This window comes from Pteropus medius, unplaced genomic scaffold, assembly GCF_902729225.1.
Source record: "Pteropus medius unplaced genomic scaffold, Ma_sr-lr_union100, whole genome shotgun sequence".
Classification (NCBI taxonomy): Eukaryota; Metazoa; Chordata; class Mammalia; order Chiroptera; family Pteropodidae; genus Pteropus; species Pteropus medius.
Window position 1 is genome coordinate 3436919 of NW_024343733.1, and position 24256 is coordinate 3461174.

At 39.9% G+C, this 24256-nt stretch overlaps 1 protein-coding gene and 1 non-coding gene across 5 annotated transcripts in view; both read left to right on the forward strand.

Moving 5' to 3' along the window:
- FBXW8 (F-box and WD repeat domain containing 8) overlaps positions 1–24256 on the forward strand; it is a 103637-nt gene that overhangs the window by 7148 nt on the left and 72233 nt on the right. For 2 of the 4 annotated variants that reach the window (XM_039868235.1, XM_039868238.1), the window contains exons 2-4: positions 5773–5877; positions 20055–20219; positions 23839–23927. In XM_039868235.1, coding sequence (XP_039724169.1) covers positions 5773–5877; positions 20055–20219; positions 23839–23927 — 359 coding nt within the window. The remainder of the gene's footprint in view (positions 1–5772; positions 5878–20054; positions 20220–23838; positions 23928–24256) is intronic. The other 2 variants (XM_039868237.1, XM_039868236.1) reach the window with 2 other exon arrangements.
- LOC120606910 (5S ribosomal RNA) lies at positions 16968–17086 on the forward strand. Its single transcript, XR_005654020.1, has one exon. It is a non-coding gene; the product is annotated as a 5S ribosomal RNA (ribosomal RNA).

Genomic DNA, 24256 nt, shown 5'->3' on the forward strand with positions numbered 1-24256 from the left:
GAGGGAGCAAGCATGCTGAGATCTGGGGAAGGGGATTCTAGACAGAGAACAGTAAGTGCAAAGGTAATGTGGTGGCCAGGGCAAACTGGTCTCATGGTCCTCTGTGATCTATGTGGTCACACAGGGCCCCAGGCTCAGAAGAGGCCTGTGCTTGGTTTGATGCTGTGTTGTTGCCATCTTGAAATTCTTAATCATTTTTTAAAAAGGGACCTCACATTTTCGTTTTACAGTGGCCTCCGCAAATCATATAGCTGATCCTATTGGTAGAAATGCACTTGGAGAGTTTGAGACCCTTGACGTGAAACTATTTACTCTTTCCACAGACAAATCCATACCCACACTAGACCGAACAAGGGATCTCCTCCTCCCCCTGACTTCTCTCCTTTCTGGATCCCACAGCCCCGATCCCAGCTTAGACTAAAGGAGGCTTTGAAAGCAGAGGTGCGACGCTCTTCACTGTGCACCCAGCCTCCTGGGACCCCGTAGCACTTGCTTCCCCAGTCCTTTAGAACGGCATTTTCTACCTCCATCCCTTGCCAGAGTTCCCAGGGGAATCGTACCAATCGGTGGTGAATGAGAATAGTTCTTGAAGTTGGAAAGCCCATAAGAAAGTGATAAATCCTATCCCATGGACATTGTTTGTGAATCTGCTGTGTGCCAGGCACTTTGCTGGTTAGAGTCTGTAGTCATCCACGCATGCAGTCGACAAAAATTTATTGAACACCTTTTGCTCTTTCTCATAACTAGGCATGGGGATTAGGTTAAATGTCAGGAGATAAATTGGCCTTCTGTGGACTGCTTGGGAGCTCAGCCACTCTTTATAGCATTGTTCCTTTGGAGAAATGATTTAGAAGTTTGGAACAGCTGACTTACTAATGAACTTTGGAATACCTTAGGAGACTGGCTATATTGCCTTTTCTATTTTTTTCTATTTTTCCTGTTTTCTATTTTACATGATGATGACTTATCTCTATAAAATATTTTAGCTCCTTGAATGTAGACATCATTTCTTACACATTTGCTAACAGTACTTCCCTTCCCCCAGTAGCTGGCATGGCCCTGAATTGAGATGTTTTGAACATAAAACACCTTATTTAAAAAATGTGTTGCTTTTGTCAGTGAAAATATCACATGCTCATTGTAAAAATACTTAGGAGAATTCATAAGTATAGGAAAAAGAAAAAGTCTCATAATATCATTGCTCAGAGGCTCTTGCTTTGTATAAGTAAGAACATGAATTTTGAGACAAATTCAGGAGTGTGAATGCCTATTTATCTTTACAGTGTTTCAGACTTTTTCCACCCAAGTCATCCGGTTTTGGGGGGTTTTTTCCCCCCTTTAAAGAAGACATTGGTGAAACTGGAACTCATCCATTCCTTCTGATTGAGATTGTGTGGGTCTGTTCTGCTCAGCTCTTGCAGTATGTGGAAAGTTGAGATAAATTCCTTTAGAAAATAGTCTTCTTTCAGTCACAGATTTAGCAGAAATGTTATTGCACATCTATTGTTTGAACTCCAGATGCTTTACACCACCTAGAGAGATTGTTAGTGTTCTTTTTGCCCCGGAGATATACATTGGGAACAAAACTTAAGTCAGTTTTTTCACTTTTTACTGATTTGGCTCTTAGTAATTATCCCTTCTTCTACTGAACAAGAGAAGACAGATTAAGTTTCTAACGGAAAGGCACAGAACCAATCCATTTACAGAATTAGTCTTACATTAGCACATAGGAGTACAAATCAGCCTCCTTGGGGATGGATCTATTTGCAATTTCTCTTAGCATTTTTGGAATAAGTCCAGTAGACTTTGGGAAAATCTAGTATTCACTGACTTTGAATTAACAAAGTAACATGAACCCTTTGAGGGTTTTTTTTTTTTTTTTTTTGGCTCTATTGAGAGTATTGATTTTTATATCTGTATAATTTAGGGTCGGGGTTCTCTTTACATGTGCACGAGATTCCTTGAGAGAGATGTTGACCACCGTGGTAGTGTGGGCAGTAGGTCTGAATGAGACCTGTTGCTTTTTTTTTTTTTTTTTTAATTAACTCCACAGATAATTTTGATGTGTAGTATAGGACAAGAGTCATCAATAGTGGTAGAGAATCAATATCTGAGCCATTAAAGAATTTAAAAAGCCAGATTGTATGTTATCAAAATGATGTTTTTTCTTAAATTTGAAGGAATGTTAAAATTTTGAATTTATTGATCTTCTGTATGGTCTTCTGTAAAATAAATTTGGCCGTTCTTACTTTACTTGGGCTATTAAATTAATGTGAAATTATTAACATTTTGGTCATATTGACATTTTTATAGTGTGACCAATTTTCCCTATATTATTTCCAGTGTGTTCCTTCTTGGAATATCTTTGTTTCTGAAATGCCAGCTTGTTCATGTCCATGTTTTTAAGTCAGTATAGATACAGACTTGGTTAATGTGGCCCATAACTTTTTGGATGTCTGTGTAATTCAAAATAGCCTAGATGGAAGTCTGATAGTACCTTTTAGATTACAAGGTATTTCTTTGCACACTGGTAGCGAGTCGTAATTTCTTCGTATGTTTGTGGGAAGTACCAAAGAGTGTTCAAGACATTACGATGCTGCTCTTAGGTTACACATGGTTAAAGGACAGCAACCTCTGTCCAGGATGTGGCTCCATATTCTTGTCAAATCACGGGTAATAAAAGAGTTGCATTTTCAACCACAGGGTCTAACTTTAGCAAGACGTTTCCCAAGCGATATGTTACTAATAATGACAAAGTGAAATTTATAAGTAATTTACTGAGCCTTGAAGCTACTCTAGCATTTTTGTTTGTTTGGTTGTTTTGGTATAATGACTTATCTGTACTCCATCATGTCTCCTCGAGTAGAGGAGAGGGAATTAGGTTACCTAATGTCTCCAGAGTCAAGTGCATAAGAATCTTGGGATGTGTTGAATGTAAGACTCTCGTGGATCACGTCTATTGCTTTGGAAAAAAGGTTGGATTTTTTATGGAGCAGGCTCTGAGATGGAGATTTGCATGCAGGTGACTTAGTGGATTGGCCTTTCTGAGAGGACCCAAATTGAGACAAGGGGGCCAGGCCTTTGTCCCCAGGTATTGACTAGTCATTGGATGCATACTGCCCTCCCAGGAGATGTAACCTTGACAGGGCAGCTTGTTTGGCCAAGGGTAGTGCCTAAGAAGGGACTCAGCTGTGACCCAGTAGCAGGTGGCATTCTAGACATCTGGGGGAATGAGTGTCGTGGACCCAGAGGGGGAATCCGAGTGACCCATCTTAGTTAGTATCCACTACAAGAGACGTTGATAGAATGTCTTGCCAACATAAAACTTTAGCATTTTGTCTCCTGACCTTGTGCGTCTATATATTAAGATAGTAGACCTTCCTTTAATATTTTGGTTCCCTTTTTTCCTGCCATTTTCCAACCAGTGGTAGCATCAGGGAAAGTCATTTCCATAAAAGTCTGGGACTTAATCTGTTTGGGATTGACCGTAATTTTTGGAGTTTACACGTAATTCTAAGAGCACAGTGATTTTTAAAAAAGGTTTGGCTTTGTAATGTTGGTGTTTACCAATTTTAATTTAGTGTTTATGTTTTGCAGATGAGGAAGCTGAGGCTCAGATACGTTCAGCCTGGTCTCCTGGCTAGTCAAGTGGCAGAACCAGGATTATTAATTTGAATCTTTGCTCCAAACTTCCTTTGGGTGCCGCATCCCAGAGGTCGTGCTGGTTGGGATCCAGGAGGGATGGGGTATGCTAAGGTAGAGGCATTGTTTTCCAGGATGAGAATAGAGAATTGGCCAACTGGATAGGCAAAAGAGGGAAGCCTCCTGCCACTAGAAGCATGACTTTTTCGCACCAGAATAACTGAAAACGCAATTGATTTCTCCTGCTTCATCACAGTAGTGTGAAGTCCAGGCACCAGTTTATAGTGAGTCCTGAAGGGACCGATTGAAGAAAACAATGCTTTGTATGTCACTTAACAGTGAAAAGCTAAATAAGAGTTTATTTTTCATGTGCGTAGGCTTTTCTTTGCCCTTATTCTGCTTGTGTGAGGATAAGGAATATTGTTCTCTTGTTTCTTTTATGAGTAGGTAAGGTAGACTTCTCCACCTCACCGTAGTTAAATAATCCAAAAGAGTATATGGATTTTACTCTTGGATTATATATTCAAAGCGAGCCCCAAATAATCTAGAAGAGAAAGCAGAAGAGAGTCCCGGGTTGCAGCTTTCCTCGACTGGCAGTGGCTCCCATCAGGGTTGTGTTGAGGAGTTGTATCTGGGCTGAAAGAGAAAGTGATGCCTCTTTTCCACATTGAGTGAAGCCAGTTAGTTGTAGGAGGGGACCTAGCCTGACATGAGACCAGTGATTTTCCATTATTTTTTAAGGCAAGGGCCCCTTTGTCTTCCAATTACACTTGCAGATTTTTTTCCTGTATCGTCAATGTTTCTCTCCTGATTTAACATTCTATTCCTTTTTTGCCCACAGAGAACTGTCAGCTCTTACTTTTTTTTTTCTCTAGAGATTCTCTTTGGCCCTCACACTTAGCCTTGCACTGTTTTTGCAGCTGAATTCATTTTATTCTTATGGTCTCGATTATCTTTTAGCCCCGAGACTTCTGGATGAATGGAAAACGTGATTCCAGAAAATCTTTACCCTGAACTTTGGTAGGGTTTAAGTTGGTGTTCATACTCCCTTAAAAATGCTGAGACTATTTTCAGTTTTGAGACTTGCAGTATATGACTATTGTATCTGAGTGGTGAATTAATAATTTGCTTGCAACCAGTAAGTCACTGATGTCGGCTAAGTCTTATTAAAGATGAATTTTATTAAGTTCTGTTGGGTCAGAGTGCTGCTTTCCCTAGCTTTGCAGCAGCACACACCAAAGCGAGCTTTGGCAGGTGGATTTGGGAACAGGCAGAGGGGTACGTATGCATATTTGGCTTTTTTTGTTTCACACTCATACTTCTTTGTGCTACCAGGATCGTCATGACAGCCTTATCTCTCAAATAAAGCCTGTTACCTCATCCCTAATTGCTTATCCAAAGGCAGGCAAGCTCTAATTTCTCCGCATTAATAAATGACACCGAAGAAGAACTGCTTTGTTTGCACTGGCTCACTCAGGTTCACCAGCGCACGTCCCCGAGTGCATTAGGGAACCTCATGCTTCTCCAGCGGCCCGGGGGAGTGGTGTTCACCTCACTCAGGAGTAGCGTTTCATTTATTTACTTTTTGCTCATGTTTATGGCCCTCTTACCCTCTTCCTGACGAAAACACTTCAGTGACCGAGGTCAGCACTTCTCCTGTGGCTGCGGGGTCCTCACTCCCCTCCAAGTTAGGGGGTGGTAGCAGTTTTCCTGGGAGGACGGTGGCCTCCATGAGTTCAAGGCTCACCCTCTTGGCTGCCTGCTGCTCACCTTTCCTTAGAGGCCAAGAGGCTTTCCACAGACTTATGCACAGATGCCTGTGGCATACCCCAGGTTGTAAGGTGGTATCCCCACTTCTCCTTTTTGAGGCCTTATGGGAAATGGTCTTGTTGATTTCATAAGTGAATGTGTGTATAGGCTTATGGGGGTCAGAGGATTGAGAATGGTTGTCAGGTTCTGAGTTAGTTCTCTGCGCTCTGCGGAGCAGTGAGAACGCTCTGCTTCTCCTGGGAAACACTGTCATTTATTGTCGCCACCTAAGATTATCTCTGGTGATTTAAAGGGCCCATAAATACGAGCATTTTCAAATCTCGGAATTGTAAGCTTATTTCCTTCTCTTTTTCTTCTCAGAATGAAATGGATGATGTGCCCTTCTTTGATATCCAACTGCCTTACGAGTTGGCAATCAATATATTTCAGTATCTGGACAGGAAAGAACTGGGAAGGTGTGCGCAGGTAAGCTGGCATTAACCCGTGTTCAAGGTTTACCTATGTGTGTGATTGAAGTGTAGGAAGCTCCTCCGTCATAGGAATTTACTTAACAGAATTCATTGCTTAAAGAATTAATGAATTGGGTAGCAACTTTATTTGGAGAAAAGCAACCTTGAGCATAAAAGATTGTGTTCCACATCTCGACTTAGTGTTTATCTTTTTGTGACCCTCTGCTCAAGGGCTCTGTTCTCTCTGCATCTGAGTTATGGCTGACCTGTGGCTGCGTGCTCAAGGCTGACAACTCTGTGCTCCGCCTTTATTGAACTAGCCTGAGCTGTTAATGTCTTCACCCTTTTTAATGCAAAGATGTGAGCCCTTGGTTTTAATCAAGCCAGACATTAGGTTGGAGCTGAGGGTCAACCTGGGGACAAAACAGTGAAGTCATGTTTTAGGTGTATAGTTCAAATTACTCTTTAAACACCAGAATCCCACTCAGTGAGGTGAGAGGCACGTGAGACCTGAGACTCACCGAGGGAATTGCAGGTCAGCGTCACCCATCTCGTGCTTACTCTGGGGCATATGTTCATGGAGTGGAATGGTGGGAGATATTGTCTGGGGCAAACTTTATTGTGTTTGTGAATCACAGGGGATCTTGATAAAATGCAAATTCGGATTCAGGAGGTCTGGGGTGGGGCCCGATAGTCCGCATTTCTAACCAGGAAGTGCCAGTGTGGCTTCGACCATGCTTTGAGAGGCAAGAGTTTAGGCCATTAAAATAAGTTTCTTGTACTCTTCCGTATAATTTCTCAAAAGTTAAATATATTTATGATTACTGACCATTTGGCTTTTCATGGACAGCTGTGTTCCCCAGAAGACACTGGAATATCCGTTGTCCATACTGCCAGAGAACCGACTTGTTTAATGGTTACTATTTCCCATTTCCCTGGATTCTCTAATGTATTTTACACAAGTGTCTATACCTTTAAGAGAAAGGATATGGTAAAATTGAGTGGTAGGAGAACTATACACTAAAATCCAAAGCACTACCAAGAATGTGAAGTTAAAAATTTTAAGGAAGTTCGAGAGTGGTGAAAACTAGCCACATTTCGACTCTGGAGCTTGCTACCTCTGCAGCAGTTCAGTGAACTCACACATAATACAGGACAATTTAGAGAGTTTTTGGTTTTACCCTATTTCTTTATGAAGCATTTTGTTTAATCACAATAATTGTCCTACTTAAATAGGAATTTGAGAAAAGTTTCAGTGTTCTCGATTGCCACGGTATTACTTCAGGGGGCGTTGGCAAGTCTTTTTTGATGCACAGTTTGGAAATCTTTGAGAAGTTATGAAAGAAATTATCTAAAGGCTAAAATTCACTAAATAAAAATGTACCAAAATGGAAACCATGCTCAGAGCCTATCGATTACATTGAGAGTACCTGCATTGTCTTCCACTTTCCCCTTGGAAACTCTGTTTGTTATATTCTAACTTTACACGTTGGCCCTGTTCCCAAGAGTCGAAAACAAGGGTGTAGCTAAGTGAGTCCAAGTCCTGGATTTCAGCCCGATGCTGTTAGCTGAAGTTTTGGAATAGGGTCTGATAGCTAGCTGCTTTCCACAAAGTCAGCATTAGATGATAAAATCTTCATTCTTGATAGGGAGCTGCGGTTTAAGGAATCTTTTCTTTTAACATTGCTTTTTGCTCTCCTGCATTGTACAGGGCCATGTGGCTTTCACATCTGCTGCTGGTTTTCTCATCCAAGGAGTTTATCAGTGAAAGATAGGATCTAGTGGAAGAAGAGATCCTCTTTTGGTACAATGGGGCTGCATTTCAAGGTAGATTGGTTATGCTGCTGAGATTATTCTGCAGGTGTGAACAGTTTAATTTGCAACACAGTAGTCCAATTGTCCACCAGAATTCTTCACTCTTTGGCCACTTGGATTTGTGTTGTCTTTCTTTTTAAACCTCATTTGTAGAGCACGTATATAAGAATAGAATATATTTTAAACAAGACCCCTAAGGTGGCTCTGATCTGTGAAGCCAGAATTTTTGTCATGACACTTTTACATGATGGTGACAGTGGATGGCCAGTAGTTTGTAGAATTGGCTTTGTTTTTCAAGCATTAAAATAAAACCACAAAGTAATAAAAAATAAGTAGCATTTTCATTTGTTTCTCATGGTGTTTTTATTTTTGAAATAGGGAAGACATCATTCTGTCGAATGGACCGTCCCGCTGCTTTATGATTTTATTTCAGAGGGGGCTCACTTTCTCTGTCTCACCCTTTCCTATCTCTCTTGTTCTTTTAATGTAGCTGCCTTGGGATTTTAGTGAAATTGGGCCAGTTACGTGGAATTGGCACCATGAACTGTATGTGTGCCCTTGGAGAAAACTCATGTGCTTATTAGATCTTTATGCCAAATTGGTAACCAATTCACAGTGAGGAACCCTGAGCAGGGAGGACTTTTGAGATTTAATTATGCCACAGACTGTGCTGGAGAGCCGATTTTGCTCTGATGCTGTTTCCTTTCCACACCTCCCCTTTTTCTTCTTTGTGAGGCTTTCTGCTTTCAGGTCTAAAGCCCTACTACGTTAGTTTGTGACCTCTGTGTACTTTTGATGCTGACCTCTCAAGCTCCATGCTGTTGAGTTGGTCCTCGAGGGATTTAGTGTCTCTGTGGAAGTGTGTCATGCCGAAATATCTCCAAAACAGTGTGGCTTTTAGTAAGCAGAGTTATTCATTGGGCACTTCGTTCAAGCTTCATCATCTTGCCATTTATAATTTTATATTCATTTTATCGTGTGTGCCCACAGGATTCTTGGCACTTTAAAGGATAATATTTTTAAATGAATAGCAATTACAAAATTGTCAATTTCAAATTTATAAAATTGGTTTTTATGAGAAGGGTAAGTGTGCTATTATATTACAGACAGGAATAATTCTGAGAAGTAAAGATTTTTAGGTATTTACCAACATTTATTTTAAAAAACTTAAACATAAATTCACAGGAAGTTGCAAAAATGAGTACAGAGAGGTCCTGTGTACCCTTCCTTCAGTTTCCTCCATTGATAATAACTTGCATAACTGTAGAACAATATCTAAACCAGGAAATTGACATTGGTGCAGTCCACAGAGCTGATTCACACCTCACCAGTTTTACATGCACTTATTGTGTGTGCGTATTTAGTTCCATGCAGTTTTATCACAGGTGTGGACTTTTGTGACCACAGCGAAGACACAGAACATTCATCACAAGGCTCTCTCCTGCTATCTTTTTATAGCCACGGTCACCTCTTCCCCCGTTTCTAACCCCTGGCAACCGTTAATCTGTTCTCTATCTCTGATTTTGTCTTTTTAATTTTAATTTTTAACATACTTTAGTTGTATGTATTTCCTAATATATAATTGTAGAAGTTTAGCCACATAGGTAACAATGTCATGTTTTTCAAGCAAAAGGTAGAAAAATGCATAACGAAAGCAATGAAAAAGAGGAATGATATAGAAGTTAAAAACTTAAGATTTAAGATAAACTTGGTGAGCAAGAAGTAGGTGCTATCAAAATAAATAATTCTAGAACTAAAACCAGTATATTAGATAATGATATTTCTGGCTTCAAGAAAAATGTGATCTTACAATCTTCCCAGATGTCCAAATAGGAGAAACTAAAACCCGATGTTTTATAGTTAAAGATCTTAAGTCTTTAAGGGTTGGAATCCATAGTCAAGCGCAGCTAATTGCTTTTCATAGCAGAAATGATTCTGCAGACCTGTACTTGCTGGCAGGGTTCCCTGAGGTCTTACCTTTCACCTTTGCCACCACACTTCTCTCTCAAGGAGGTATATGCCGGCCTGAGACCCTGTGGTTTCCTTTTAATTTACCAGGTTACAGTGGCAGCCTCCTTTCAACAGGGGTTAGGAAAAAGCGAAGAACTCTAGAAGAAAAGGTGGGGAGCTATGTGAATGGCAAAATTGTGTGGCAAGAGGGAAGTGGCCATAAGCTAAGTAACGTGGGTGGCCTCTGGAAGCTGGAAAAGCTAAGGAAACCGATTTTTCTCTGAAGCTTCCAGAAAGAATGCGGCCCCACTACCAGTACCTTGACTTTAGACTTCTGGCCTCCAGAATGAGTTTGTATTGTTTTAACCAATAAGTTAGTGGTACTTTGTTAGAGCATCAGTTGGAAACTAATGTGGGGGTGTAGTGAGCAGATGGGGATACGAGAGGGAGAAATGGGCAGAATGTGAAAGGCACTTAATCCATTAACGGAACTTGAACTTTTATTCTGAATGAGATGGGAAGTCTTTGAAGTGTTTTGAGCAGAGGAGTGACACAGTCTGACTTACATTTTGAAAGGGATCGTTTTGGCCGCCGTGTGGAAAATAAGCTGTAGTGGGACAAGGAGGGCAGCAGGGAGAATAATGAGAAGGCTTCCGCAGTAACCCAGAAGAGGGAACGTGGTGGTTTGAGCAGGACTGTACCAGCAAGAGTGGACGGAGCCAGGACTGCTGACGGCCTAGGTATAAGGAGAGGAGGAAGAGTCCACATTCACTCCAGGGTGTTTGGCCTGAGCCCCCGAATGGACAAGGCGGCCTGACTGACAAGGAGAAAACAGTGCATGCACAAGGTGGGGGGAAGATCAGTAGTTGAATGCGAGCTGGAGATGAGTTCTAGGTTCAGCTCTGGGCTGAAGATCTAAACTTGGAAGCTGTCGGCACATTGATGGTGTTTAAAGCCAGGAAACTGGATGAAGTCACCAGGGAAGCGAGTGTAGATAAAGGAAGGGATTCGGGGGTTGTGCCCACATGCACCACAGCAATGAGACGCCGAGGAGATGCGGAGGCTGAGAAGGCAGTACTTTTGAGATAGGATCAAAACTCAAAGTGCATAGTCCCTTGGAAGCAAGGGATAAAAGTTTTCAAGGAGGACAAAGTGACCCGTGTTAAGCGCTTCTACGAGTCAGGTAAAAGGACTGAGAAATGACATCGGATTTAGAAACTGGGAGGTTGCTGGTGACCTTGACCAGAATCAGTAGCATGGTCAGGGCAAAGTGAGTGGGTTTAAGAGCAAATGGGAAGAAAGAAAATTGAGAAAAAGAGTTTATTTATATACAGCTGTCTACATACGGTGCGTCCTCCAAAGTAGACGTGATATTTGAACGTGCGATGGGAACGGTGACACTTCTCCCCTGCTGTGGGCCTCACTGGTAACCCTAATCCAGGCAGAGTTAGTAAAGCTAATTTTTGAGCCAAGAGTGTTTTTTTCTTTTCTTTTCTTTTTTTTTTTTGGTAATGCTGCAGTTCACAGTGGTGCTATAAAGCAAAATGCTGGAGACACTTTTATTAGTAAATTCTTGCAGCTGAGGCTCACTCAGTGGGGCTTTTACTGGGCAGAGCCATTCCAGTCCTGATGCATTAAAAAAAGACCATTACGCCTTTGGAAAATTTAGGCTTGTAAACTTGCTAGATTTAATATAACTTAAGAAATCCAAACAATAGATTTCATTTGAGTGCTACTCTTTAAAATTTACTTGTGAAAGTTTAACTAGGTCTTTTTGTTGTTGATTTTTTTTCCCTCTGGGATTAAAAGGAATTCATTCTTAAAGCTCGTCATTTTTGTTCTCCTTTAAAAGAGAGAGAGGGAAAAAAAGGCACCCTCCTTTTATAGTTTGCTAAGGAAATTGTTGGCACATTTCTGTGTTTAAAACCTAATTGTAGGTAAAATCCTGATCCCTTTTTGGAAGTAATTCTCACCTCTAGCTTTTATAAATCCCTCAAAGAGATTTATTGTTTGTTATCCAGGATTTAAACCTTATCCCGAATATCATTTTCTACAGAATAAGCCCTGTGATCTACTGGTGGGGATGGTGCACCAAAACATCACCTTTTTGTTCTCAGTTTTTCATCCCATACCCTCTTGTCCAAATTTCAGATTGTTATTTAAAACGACTTGGCATTTTCTTTGAAGCTGATAATAAAAATCTGTTTTCAGCTTCTAAAGTTTAAGTTCTGATATATTTGAGACTTCTTGAAAATCTCTGAAAGGTTTCTGCATTTTAAAGTTGCTGAAACTTGTATGCTTTAGTTCTCATGAAAATTTATTCAACATATTTAATTTAATTGCGATATTCTAGTTGGTAATCACTGAGAACTGATTTGGATTCTCCGAAAATGCTAATGATTCAGTGGCTCCACCTGAATTAGCCTCGTAGCTAATTTTTTGGACTTCAGAATTATAAAGATTGCCCCCTGAGGCCAGTCTTATGATCCAGCCTGCCTAACTGTAAGGTCGGAGACCAAAACACTTCCCCATGGTCCATGGGATATCACCCAATGTAAAAGCAGCAGTTTGGCAGGTCAAAGGGGAATGTAGATAAGAATTACTGGCCTCAGTGCTCAGCATGTAGTTAACACCCACTACATGTCTTAATTGATTGACCAATAACCCATTTTAGTGTTTTATAAAGTGTCTTCTGCAGAGCACTAGGCCTTTGAGGTATTCCTTATAAGAAGTGTTCAGGAACCAAGTAAGTTTGGAGAATGCAGCTTCTTACATCCTCCTCTTACAGATACGTAAGTCTATTAAAAGCTCTGAGAAGTTCTGCAGTAAAGAATCCTTTTTAGTTTTGATTAAACCAGTGTTCCCTAAACTCTTTTGACCGTGAAACCCTTTTTTAAAGTAACTTATTAACACCCTGAGGAGCTGTTGTTCTGTTGGCCGTGCTTTGGGAGGTGCTGATCTGTGTAATGTAATTATGACTTGCATTTACATGATCTCTTAGCTATGCTGAGTCTTTCATCCAATAATTACATTTTATAATTTTTACGGGAAGGCTTATGTCTTCCAAGGATCAGAGTAAACTGCTCTTAAGTGTTTATTAGCACTGTCTGCCTTTGAGAACCTCTGAGGGTCTCTGGATGTTGGCCCTTATCTTATACTTGGTTTAACACTGAATTCTAGGGGTCTGTTGGACAAGTCCTCTGCTCTGGAGCTATTTGAGTTGTGGCCTGGCTCTATCATAGCTGATGTTGGTCTGTCTCTATCTGTGCTTCACAATTGCCTAGTGCTGAGACTCACTCTTGCACAGACGGATGAACAGACACCACCCAGTGTCATGGACAGGCTCAGCTGTGGACCACTTACGCCAAAAATAAAACCACGATGTTCTGTCTAGTCAAAACTAGGACTACGATGTCATTATCCCATTCTTTATTGCCTGATCACTTGTGATCAGATGAGAGTCTGTTTCCCTGACGCCGTTATGGCGAAGATGGAGAAGTGTGGGCTGACAGTGTGGTTAAGTGGATTTGTGACTGATGCTGTGGCCATGCCCAGGTGGGTTGCTTAATGGATCCATGTCAGCGTGTGTGTGTGCAGAGGGTGCTCTAGTGGTTTGCCACAGGCTCTGTCCTCAGCCCCGTCGTAGTTAACTTTTTTTTTAATAATTAAGACGTGAAGGCCCACAGACCATATTTTGCAGATGACATATGTATGGGAGAAGTAGCTAATGCAAAGTATGATAGAATTATGCTGCAAAGATGATATGAAATGCTGGGTAGGGGGTTGTATGCAATGAACTGGGATTTAAAATATATAGAAAGTTTATTAAGAATTTAGTTTTAAAAATAATACTGTAGAAATAAGGAATCGGGACTTTTTTTTTTAAATTGCAATTTGTGTTTAAAAAGACTCGGAATGATAAACACCACATTGCGATTACCATTCAGGAGAAGAGAATGGGGACACAGATGCATCGGAGTCTTAAGCTTGTTAGTGGTATTTTATTAAGCGGGGTTGTGAGTCCATGGGTGTTAGTAACATTCTTCATGCCTTTTTATTTGCCTTAAATATTTAATAAAATAAACAGATTCCAGAAGCTTTGGTGGACCATTATCAGTAGCCATGATGATTTTATTATCTGCAAGTGAAGAAGTAAATTAGCGTCTTATAAAATCCTTCTGTTCATGGCACTTGACAGTCCATATTTGAGGTATTCAGTACCACATTTAAAGAGGGACACTGTAGATTCAGAAATATGAGGGTACATTCAGAGATACTGGGTATGGGAACAAGTCCTATAACAGTTGGCTGAAGGAAATGGGAATTATTTAGACCAATGAAGAAATGACTAAGGGGAAATGTGATGACTGTCTTCAGCCCTTTGAAGAGCTGTCAGGTGGAAAAGGGAACAGATTTTTCCCCCAAAGGGCAAAAATCAGGGCTCTAGGTAGAATCCATTTTCTAACCAATGGAAGGAAGTACTTTTAATAGAGTGCCTTGCAGTCAGTCAGACTAATTCGGGAGGTCAGCTCTTCCCCAGAAGCCTTCCACTGCTGGGGATTCTATGAGGACCCTTGTGGCGATGGGGACATGGCCCTTGGTGATCTCCAAGACTCCTCTTTTTCAGTTTCTAAACCATTGAAGACTTGAGCCAGTGCGACACCTTCAGCATTACAGTGTGACATTTTGGTTAAGAAAAGTGACAGAAGCCTTCCACTTCTTTATGCAACCTGGTCTAAATTCTGATGCTATGAATTCTAAGCAAAATGTCCATGCCTACAGAGAACGTGACTTAGGTGATGTGACTGTCATACCTAGAGCTTACATGCCCTCATATACAGCAAAAATGAAATTGAGGAAGCCAGAACTTTAATGTACCATCAATGTTGTGTTGGTCTATATTGGTTGGACATACTTTTGGTTGAATGAGGTATTTTAATAATGATTATTTTAAATATAATTTGCTTGCAATGGAAAATCAGAAAATTTGAGACTGAAACAAGCTGAGTTCTTGGATTCTGATTAATTTTTACTTCGTAAGTTTTAGCTTCTCTCTGCGGCCATGGAGCATGTAGAAACCCATTGTAGATTTAATGAAAGCTAATGGCTTACTTATTTAAAGTAGTATTTGGAGCAGCATAATTTCATAATAAGGTATTTATGTATCCTGCAGGGCTATCAGTGGCGATCTGTAGTAGTACGTGGCATATATGGAAAGAATTAATTTGTAGTTTTCTGTGAGCTCTTTGATTTAGATACACAACAGTTCTGTTTGTGGTGGGGTATGATTATTCACATTTTAAAGATGAGGAAACGAAGGCCCCAAGGTCATAGAATTTAGTGTTGTAAGGGACGTTTTAGGATCAGCTGCCCCCCGCCCCTGGCACACCCCCAATTTCACAGAGGAGGAAAGAGGTCCAGAGTAGCTTAGTGACTTTCTCATAGTGACACAGCTAGTTAGTGAAAGGCCTGGCACTAGAATCTGGGGGTTTTCCCACAAGTGTAACTGATTTTCTATTACGTCACACTGCTTCTTGAATAATGGAGACAGTCATAATGACATGTTTCTGAAAATGTTATCAAATTTATATATATCCCTATCACTTTAGGTCTCCTTGGGGAAATTATTATGTAAAGGAACTTTGCCATGCCATGATTATTTTGTACAGTGTAGATTCATTTTAAATATAAAGAACTCCCTTACTGTTTGTTTTTTTTTTATTTTTACCGTTTTTTAAAAAATTTATGAAAACTTCATGTGATTTTGTCCTTTATTCTAGTAATATGCTACATTACATTGATTTTTTTATGTAAAACCAACTTCGCATTCTGGAATAGATTGCATTTGGTCTTGGCATATAATCCTTTTTCGTAAATTGCTGGATTCAGTTTGCTAGTATTGAAGATTTGTGTGTATTCATGAGATATTGGTTTGCAGTTTTCTTGTGATGTCTTTGTCTGATTTTAGTTTCAGGGTAACACTGAGCTTGAATAAGTTGGGAAGTTTTCCCTCTTCTGTTTTTTGGAAGAGTTTATAAACGATTGGTGTCATTTCCTTTTTAAACATTTGGTAGAATTCACCAGTGAAATCTAGGCCTGAGGTTTTCTTTATATGAAGTTTTAAAATTGTTAATTAAACCTCTTGTGGTAAGTCTATTTTGGATTTTCTGTTTCTCCTTGAGTTGCTTTCAGTAGTTTGTGTCTCTCTAGGAGAATATCTGTTTCATCTAGCTTATCTAATTTGTTGACATACAATTGTTGTAATAATTTTAATGATTTTTAATTTTTTAAATTTAGTTCTATTGATTTCTTATTTCAATCTATTTTGGTCAGAGAACACACTTTATATTATTTTAGTCCTTTTAAATTTATAATTTTAATTTTATAATAATTTAAATTTAAGTGGTAAATAGTGATGGCACCTCTTTCATTCTTGATTTTAGTAATGTGAGTCTTCTCTCTTGCTCCTTTTTTAATTTTTTTGGTCAATTTGATTAAAGGTTTGTCAGGTTTGTATTTTCAAAGAACCAATTTTATTTCCTTGATTTTCTCTATTTCATCTATTTCTGTTGTAATCTTTATTATTTTCTCCATTCTGCTTGCTTTGGATTTAGTTTTTGATAGTTTTTTTTCTTTTAAGGTTGAAGGCCAGGTTATTGATCTGAGATTTTTTTCAGTGTGGGAGTTGACAGCTATAAAGTTCCCTTGAAGCACTGCCTTCACTGTGTCTCATAAGTTTTGTATGTTCCATTTCCATTTTCACTTATCTCAAAGTATTTTCTAGTTTCTCTGGCAATTTCTTATTTGACCTGTTAGTTATTTAGGGATATGATGTTTAATTTTCACACATTTATGAATTTCTCAAATTTACTTCTGTTATTAATTTCTGATTTCATTCTATTTTGGTCAGAGAACACACTTTATATGATTTTGGTCCTTTTAAATTTATTGAGATTTGTTTTATGGCCTAGCATATGGTCTATCCCAGAGAATCTTCAATTGTACTTAAGAATTGGCAGTCTGTTTTAGGGCAGAGTGTTCTGCGGATGTCTGTTATGCCTAGTTGGTTTATAGTATTGTTCAATTCTTTCATTTCCTTGTTGATATTCTGCTTAGTTACTCTATCCATTATTGAAAGTGGTGTTTTGTTGACGTCTCCACAAGTATTGTTGAACTGTCCGTCCATTTCTTCTTTCACTTTTATCAGTTTTTGATTCATGTATTTTGAGGCTCTGTTGTTAAGTGTGTGTATTGATAATTGTTATGTCTTCCTGGGGGATTGACCCTCGTTCTAAAAATATCTTTTGTCGTGACAATTTTTTGTCTTAAAGTTCATTTTATGGCTACAGCCATGCCACCCTGAACATGCCCGATCTCGTCTGATCTCGGAAGCTAAGCAGGGTTGGGCCTGGTTAGTACTTGGATGGGAGACCACCTAGGAAGATCAGGTGCTGTAGGCGTTAAAAAAAAAAAGAAGAAAGCAAAAAAAAGTTCATTTTATGTGATATTAGTATACAAATTCCAGCTCTCTTTTTAGTATCGTTTGCATGATACATCTGTTTTCATTCTTTTACTTTCAACCTACTTTTGTCTTTGAGTTTGAATCTGAAGTATGTCTCTTGTAGATGGCATATAGTTAGGTCATGTTTGTTTATTCTGCCAATTTGTCTTTTGATTGGAATACTTAGTCCATTTACACTTAATGTAATTGTAAGGGAGCATTTAGTCTGCCATTTGCTATGTTTTCTGAACGTCTTATGTCTTTTTGTTCCTCTTTTCCTGTATTACTGCCTTCTTTTGTGTCGAATAAAAATTTTTCTAGCAAACCATTTTAATTCCCTTGTTGTTTCTTTTATTTTTGAAGTTATTTTCTTAAAGATTGCCCTGGGGATTACAATTAACATTTGAAAACAATCTGGATTGGATTAACACCAACTTAATTTCAATAGTATACCAAAACTGCTCCAATATAACTTTGTTTTCTCTTTTGTCTTTGTACTGTTATGTCATACAGATTATATCTTTATATATTATATGCCCATCAACACATGCCTATGCTTTAGGCGGTTGTCTTTTTAATCAGAAGAAAAGAATTGCAAGCAAAAATATGTTTATACCATCTTTTACATTCATCTGTGGAGTGACATTTGCTGGTGTACTTTATTTCTTCATGTAGATTGAGTTACTGCCTAGTGTCCTTTTCTTTTGGCCGAAAGGATTCTCTTGCAGGGTAAGTCTACTGCTGATGAATTATTTTTCTGTTTATCTAGGAATATCTTAATTTCTCGATTTTTTGGGGATGGTATTGTGGGATATACAGTTATTGGTTGACATTCTCTTCTTTTGGCAGTTTGAACCTACCATCTCAGTGTTTTCTGTCCTCCATGATTTCTGATGAGAACAGAATCCCTTCTGATGAATTCTGATGAGAACAGGTCTTTTTCACTTGATGCTTTCAAGATTCTCTCTGTCTCTGGCTTTCAGCAGTCTAACTATGATGTGTCTAGGTGTGGTTCTCTTTGAGTTTATTCTTCATGAAGTTCGTTGACCTTCTTTGATGTGCAGATTAATGTTTTTCATCAAATTAGGGAAGCTTTTGACTTTTATTTCTTTAGATATTCTTTCTATCCCTTTGTTTCTCTCCTTCTGTTCTGGAAATTCTCATAATGCCTATGTCCACGTGGATGGTGCCCCATGGGTCTCTGAGGCTCAGTTCATTTTGTTCCTTTTTTGGTTCGTTTATGTACTTTTTATTTATTTTTTCCTTCACGTTTTTCTTTCTCAGACTGAATAATCCTAATTGACTGTAAGCTCGCTGATTCTTCTAAAAGCTCATAGCTGTTGTTGAGTCCTTCCAGTGAAGTTTTTGTTTCAGTATTGTACTTTTCATCTCTAAAATTTCTACTTGGCTTTTGAGAAACTGATTTATATCTCTTTATCTGTATTCTCTACTTGGTGAGACATTATGCTCATACTGCCTTTTATTTGTCAGACATGCTTTCCTTTAGTATTTTGAACATATTTATAATGGCTGATTTGAAGTCTTTGTTTAGTAATTCTAACGTCTGGGCTTCCTCAGGGACAGTTTTCATTGACTGCTTCTTCTTTCTGTTTGTGGGTCATAGCTTCCTGTTTCTTTGTGTGGCTCATAATTTTTTGTTAAAAACTGGCCTTTTAAAATAACGTGACAACTCAAGAAATCAGATTTTCCCTCCTCTGGAGGGTTTGTTTGCTGTTACTTTTGCTGCTGTATGTGACTTTTCTGGACTAATTCGCTGGTTTGTATTCTTTGTCATGTACAACCACTGAAGTCTCTGCTCGCTTAGCTTAGTGGTTAGCTAGTGACTGGACAGAGATTTCCTTAACTACACGTAACCAATAAGTCCCCCGGCCTTTGCCGAGGTACACTCTGTTATGTGAGGCGTGCCTTCAGCGTACCAGTAGTTTACAATTCTGCTTTAGCCTTTACTTCCTACTTGTGTAGAGCCTCTAGGTTTGCCAGAGTTGAGAGATCCGGGCACACACACAGTCCTACACATGCAGTGGCATTATTGAGTCCCAGAAATATATTAGAGACTTTCACAGTCCCCTATGGACATCCCGTTCCCCAGGTTTTTCCTTTTAAACCTTTCGGTCATTCTCTTTTTAGCCCTAATTGGTAATGTACACTTAGGCAGCTACAGTGTTCAACAGTTGTCCCTTAATTATATTTGACAAACGCCCAACTTTGTACATTGTGCCGTGATGAAGTTAATCCATTGTGTCCCTAAGTTAGGATTAGAAAACAAAGCACTAATAGCTAGAACGTCCATTTCCTCCGGATACTTTTGGGATTTTAAACTCAGTCCAGACGTAACATTAATTTTTCTATATCAGATCTTATAGTCTTGGTTAACAGCTTGAGTTTTCTGGTAAATATTTTTAAAATCTATACATTGAAAATCTTTTAAGTTTTCACACATAATATAAATTTGAATTTCTTGTACAAGCAGAGTTATGAATATTTTATTATAGCTTTTTATTTCAGAGGCCATCGGTCTCCACCTCTGTAAGATGGAAATACAAGTGCCTGTTGGAAAAAGGAAAGTGATTCTGTTCTGAAAAGCCATGTACGATTCTCTATTAACATGTTACAGTGTGTTTTTTAGCCCTTATGTATTTATGTATTTTTCTCTTGTATGTTATATAATAATTTAACCAAGTAGTCTAAAATGTGATATTAGATGGTAATACAACAATTTTGAAATCTTGAAAGATAAAACTGGAAACATTTGCTTGGTTTTTTTTCCACCTTGGAGTGTTTTGTTAATGAGACATTTTATACTGCCATAAACCCAGGGCAATAATAAAGGTGTTGATTGATTTTTGGATGACAAGGAGCTTCTCTAATTGCAGAATTTGACATTTGTGTCACTTCTGCTGTTTTAGGTGAGCAAGACGTGGAAGGTGATTGCAGAAGATGAAGTGCTGTGGTACAGGCTGTGCCAGCAGGAAGGGCACCTTCCCGAGAGCAGCATCTCTGATTATTCTTGCTGGAAGCTCATCTTCCAAGAGTGCCGAGCCAGGGAACACATGTTAAGAACCAACTGGAAGGTAGGCAGTGGCCAATCTCATTACCTGTAGAAGAATAGCCTACAAGGGCACAGGAATCCAAGCCTGAGATTAAACACTGAGTCCTTCCAATTACAGCCTGAGGTTAACTGTCAAAGCAGAGAGAGGAGTGTGTTGAGCGTACATACCTTCAGGTGTTGGCGACTTGTTGCCTGTTTTGTTCACCATTAGAGAATCTGCCCCAATTTCCAACCACACTATTTGGGAGCGTCCTGTTCTCCAGGAGAGGAAGGGTGAGTGAGATACCCATCACTTACCCTCTCATGGTTCGGGTCTTTGGTGTGGTGCTCAGTGAAGCCCCGTTTTACTTTCACCGTCTCTCTGGATGGACCAAGAAAGCAAAAGCACCGCCTGAATACAAAAGATGAGCTGCTCTTTCCAGTAAATGTAAGAGGGAGATTATTAAACATCGCTAAATACTGTCTTCTCTTCCCTCACATAACCTATTGGCATGCTTCCATCACATTTATCACTTCAAAATCTCTACAGAAATATTAGATCACAGCTAAAATTTTCACAGTGAAGTGTTTCTGTAGGAAATAACTGTCAAGCACAGTGTTACATAAAGCTGCTCGAGGCACGACAAGACAGCATTGCGGTGGCCGTGTTTCTTCCACCTGGGTAGCTGGGTAGTCAGCTGTATGGAGGACGCAGCACCATGCTCTTTCCTTCCCTGTAAAAGTCAATCCTAATAGACTTTGCGATTAACAAGCTTTTGCTCATTACTGATGGTGACATATTGTCTATGTGCATGTCTATCCCTAGTCACCTCATAACCTGACTAGTGACCGATATTCTTGATCTGGGCAACCTCACACAGTTTCTAGTTAATAACAGCAGTGGTTTTCTAATTCAGGGCTTCTCAACCCCAGCACCAGTGACATTTGGGGCCAGATAATTCTTTTTGATGAGGGCTGTCCTGTGCGTTGCTGCAGGATGTTGAGCAGCATGCCTAGCCTCTACTGAGTACATACTTCCTCCCGCCACCACTCTCCCCCCGTCCCCCACCCCGCACTGTGACAACTGGAAAGGTCTTCAGACATCTTCAAATGTCCCCTGGGGGGCAAAATCGCTCCTGGTCGAGAACCACCTTTCTAAGGAGAATTAGCATGACTGTCCTTTCTTAGGCCGTTAAGATACCACCACTAAGTCAGAACCCCACTGGCCCCCAGCTTGCATCCTCACCAGATAATAAACTCATGTGGATGGCCCCTGTGGCCCTCTTGCTTGCATGCTTGAGTGGGTCTGTGTGAGGGACACCAAGGGGTTGACAGAGCTGCTTAGATAGGTGCAGAGGGTCTAACCCTGGTCGGAGGGGCTGTGCTTTAAGGAAAGCGTGAGAGCTGGGTGTTCATGAGGGCCTTTCTGTCTGGGAGGAAGGGATACTTTTGAGATTTGTGAGCAGGGAGAGCTGGAGGTATTCGATGTGCCCTGGCTCGAATTCAGAGATGTCAGACCCTGGAAGCAGCAGCCCCTTTCTTTGTTTCCTCTTTGCTGTTAGAGAAAGCGAGGGAGGGATGTAGGTACCTCATCTGGGCTGGAAGTGGTTTAAAGATCCACCTCCCAGCATCTGGCACTTAACGCGTTACATGCAGTTTAACTGAATGTCTGTTTGTTGTTTTTCTCTGACAAGCACAAAGCCATACATTTGATAAATGCTCAATAAATGGTTGTCGGTTGAGTGACATGGATCAAACTGCAGGCCGAATGTGAGGGAGGCTTCTCTTTGGAATGTCTCGGGCCCATTTCCTGACACTGTGACCAGTGAGGACTACATAAATGAAATATTAAATGACAGACATTGCATTAACTGCAGTGATGGTATTCTTGTTTGATTCTAGAATGAAAGAAAGCCCTATCGAAATGTGAAAGGTGGGGTTACAGCGAGCTGCTTTACCTTTGTTGCCTCGTCTCTAAGGTGGGGCTCAGAGTAGCCCTGCTCATAGGATTGTGGGGAGCATGACTGTCCAGTGACATGTCTAATGCTCCTTCTGCAGAGCATGGCCCACATCTGGTGCTCAGTTAGTCTTGGCTGTAGAAGCTCACAGGCTTTGCACACAGATACTGTGGTTTGGTGCCATTCAAGGTAGACCTCAGCGTGGGTTGGGTGGATGATTTGGTTTGGTGTCTCCTAGGTCAGTGTCTGGAGACCCTGAGAATGGGGTTGACCTGTAAATGCATGAACTTACTTGGACCTGAAATTCAAAGGCAGTGTGGAAACTACTTGATAAGCTGGTTGTGGTGGCTGTAGTATTTCTTTTCCTGGTGTTTGCATAAAGTTTTTCTCTCTGGTCTTCTAGTATTTCTCTAAGGGCAGAATACCAATGTGAGATTGGAGCCCAGGGGGTTGGGGCACAGGACAGAAATCAGTAAATGCCACAGGCATACAGATTTTCTCTCAGGCCCTCTCCTTTTCTTTCAATACCTTGTCCCTCGAAAGAGCTTTGCTATTCTTATGATTTGGGCTGTAGTCCTCACACATGTGACTCCCAAGTCCTTCCCTTCCATCCGCATATCTCCACTAGCAGGACAGCTCCACTTGGATGTGTTCAGTTTTGTCCCTCAGCCTTGGACTTAGACTTCAAATTAAGTGAAATCATCATGCACAGTGCCTAGAATAGAGCTGCTTAATAAACGTCAGTTTTAATGGAATGGATGTCATCATCTGTCTCCTGATAATAAAAATAATAGTAGCTACCATTTATTGAACACTTGCTATATGCTAACAACTGTACTTAGCACTTATACACACTATTTCTAATCCTCGGTCCAGTCCAGCAAAGTTGAAATGATGGATTACTCGGTATTCTTGAATACTTTTATTCATGCTTACTTTTGGCTTAGCTATCTCACTCTTCCCAAAATCCCACATGTAAATACTTTCTGTTCCTCCAGATTCCCTTTATTTTTATTTTAAAAATAAATATTTTGTGTATATATTTTGAATCTATAATCATAGTCATGGTACAAATAATTCAGAGGTCAAGAAAAGGGTATATAGTGAAAGAAACATTTCCCTCTCACCTTTCTCTGTCACCTGGTTCCCTCAGAAACAGCCAATTATGCGTTTTATAGTTTCCTTTAAATACTGTTTCCATGAACCTCTGACCTCTCAGTCAGAAATAATGTCTTCTTCCTTTTCCCTATCCTGATTTTTTTCTTTGTGTATACTTTTTCATTTTATTCCGAGGGTTGTTTATAAGGGTTGTTAACAGGTAAAATGTTATTAAATACTCTCTCCTCCGAATTGAACTTTTCAATATACTTTGTACAATTTTGTCAGATACTTGCCATGACCAACCTTCTGCAGACTGTAGTTATATGTGCTCACATATTTCTTTTGCATCCTGTAATTCCCTTGGGGACAGGGACAGTATGCCTCACACACCTGTGCCCTCTAGTTCAGTGTTCTTCATGTGTGTGTAACTCGTAAATGCTAATAACTTAACACATTAGTTGTCTTTGTCCTTCTGAATGTCCAGATAACGTTGAACACAGTGCATGCCATTAAAAATCACTGTGGAATGTAGGTAAAGTGAAATGCTTGCCTTCCATCTAGCCCAAGAATAGTATCATCTGCATCCTCTTTTTCCTTACACAGAATCGCAAGGGTGCCGTGAGTGAGCTGGAACATATTCCCGATGCAGTTTTATGTGATGTGCATTCTCACGATGGCGTCGTCATTGCTGGGTAAGCAAAAACAGTTTTTCACTTAATACTCTTCATCATGAGGTCTTTCATTTTTCATGCACCACCCTCCGAGTCCCAACAACCTTATCTTCCCTTGAGAGTCCATACTTTCCCGTATATACATAGGTATACATGGCCCATGTTTGAGAAGATTCCGTTCCCCAGTATTTGAGAGCTCTGTAGTGTTGAGAAGCAAATGTTGCCGAGCAGATCTGTAATCCATTTGTCTCAATATGTCTTTGCTAGCTTTTAAATCACTCTCGTGGCATGTTATGTTAGATTTTCATTAAGGCACACAGTTTGTATTTTATGAAGACATAAAAAGTCAA